Source organism: Felis catus, chromosome C1, assembly GCF_018350175.1.
Source record: "Felis catus isolate Fca126 chromosome C1, F.catus_Fca126_mat1.0, whole genome shotgun sequence".
NCBI lineage: Eukaryota > Metazoa > Chordata > Mammalia > Carnivora > Felidae > Felis > Felis catus.
In genome coordinates this window covers 179,040,670-179,042,458 of record NC_058375.1, presented here as the reverse complement: position 1 = coordinate 179,042,458, position 1,789 = coordinate 179,040,670, and the positions used below count along the sequence as shown (strand labels likewise).

Genomic DNA, 1,789 nt, shown 5'->3' with positions numbered 1-1,789 from the left:
AGGCAGAGGGAGAAAAGGACATAAGAAATGAATTTTCAATTTTCCACCCCACAAGGCGTTTGTTGCCAAGGTGGCTAATTTGCGTTAACATCAAGGAATCGCTCTTCCTGGGAACCAAGAGGAAGTTTCTCAGAACTAGAAGGGAATGGTGTTTTTCCCCTTGAATCAGTCTAGCTTCAGAGATATTCTATTAGTGACATATGCCCTTCCCCCAAAACAATGAAGTGTTCTGTGTGCTAACAACATAGCTTTAAAAACAAGTAGAACAAAATTCTGCATTTTTATAAAACTTGATAAAAAATGGTATTTCAAACTATACAGTCACCAGAAGTAGAGTTATCAAAAACGCACACACTTCACTTGGCATCTCCGGCACCTTCAGCTTTCTGTGCCTGGTCTGTTTTGGCATCTCCATTTTCTGCTGGGTTATTCCCATCCTTGCCAGCATCAGCTTTCCCCTTTTTCCCTTTGGGTACCTTCTCTCCCTTCTTTGCAGGGGGCTTTTTAGGTTTGGGCTCTGGCTTCGGAGGAGCAGGTTTAGCAGATAACCTTGCAGATCTTCTCTGGGGCTCATCCTTCCCCTTGGCTGTATCTCCTTTAGCATCCCCTTCAGCCTTTCTCTTGGGCATGGTGGCGACGGCGGGGGGGACATAGGCGCTGGACACCGGGACGCAGGGGCGCGCGGGCTTTGGCCGGTCCTAGGGTCGTTCTCGCCTCCTATTCTTCACACTGCTCCTGCATTAGTCCTTTTCTTAGTAAAGAAGTCATTTGTTCTTATTGTCTTGAAAGATCATAATCTACTAAGGAACTAAATTACTTTATTATAATATATGTTTCAAAGTGTTTCTAGTATGTGCTTGTGATATATACATTTATGTATCATGAATTTGTCATTCCAGGATATGTAGTCAAATTAGTCAAACATTTATGATTCTTGACCTTTTTTTCACCAAAAACTGTCTTTATGGGTATTAACAAGAAAACCACAGGCCCACAATGGCATCACTTATATTAGTCCACAAGTCAGTAAACCATGACTTAATATCTCACCCGACTGCAGTTTCAACCCAGAAAATGTAAGCCTTAACCAGTCACCATGGAAATTTCCTGGTCAGCACTCAGGAAATTACCCAGGAACCCCCTTCCATTCCCTATGAGGGGGACCTTGCCTAAAACAATGAATTCTTTGCTAATAATTTCCTTTTTTCCACTCCCTCTCTACCTTAAAAAAACCTTTCCATTTCTGTAGCCTTTTGGAGTTCTCCTCTACTTGCTAGATGGGATGCTGTCTGATTCATGAATTGATTAATAAAGCCAATTACAGCTTTAAAATTTACTCAGTTAAATTTTTGTCATTTAACAGATTTATTTAACTAATAATAAGCTACTGTGTTCATCTGATACTTATAGCTTCTTTTTTCTTTTAACTGCTTTTCTTTACAAATAATTAAAAGTTTACCTCCTCACTTTGGCTGGTTATATTTCAATTCATTTTGTCTAATGGCCTATGTCTAGGAATGATGAAGATTGACAGTTTTATATTTTTCTGCTTTTAAAATAAATGTTCCTATTGTTTCCTGTTAAGCATAGTACTTACCTTCAGGGGGAAAGAAATCTTCCTAACCCTATTCACTGATGAGTTTTTTCATGACTAATTTTAAATATAATCAAATGTCTTTTGGCAAAAAAAATTGATTATGCAGTTTTTCTCATTTAGCCTATTAATATGGTGAATCAAAATAATTTATTTATTCAGGAATATTATGACACCATATAAACTCAGAAATAT

The 1,789-nt window shown here is 38.1% G+C and overlaps 1 protein-coding gene across 1 annotated transcript; it reads right to left on the bottom strand.

The window, feature by feature from the left end:
• Positions 1 to 222: 222 nt before the first annotated feature.
• Positions 223 to 643, bottom strand: LOC101085738 (non-histone chromosomal protein HMG-17). The gene has a single exon (XM_003990986.5). The coding sequence runs from the start codon at positions 627 to 629 to the stop codon at positions 357 to 359; it is 273 nt and encodes a 90-aa protein (XP_003991035.3). The 5' UTR covers positions 630 to 643; the 3' UTR covers positions 223 to 356.
• Positions 644 to 1,789: the final 1,146 nt, after the last annotated feature.

Coding starts and splice junctions, on each gene's coding strand:
- LOC101085738 (XM_003990986.5), bottom strand. CDS start 629: ATGCCCAAGAGAAAGGCTGAAGGGGATGCTAAAGGAGATACAGCCAAG.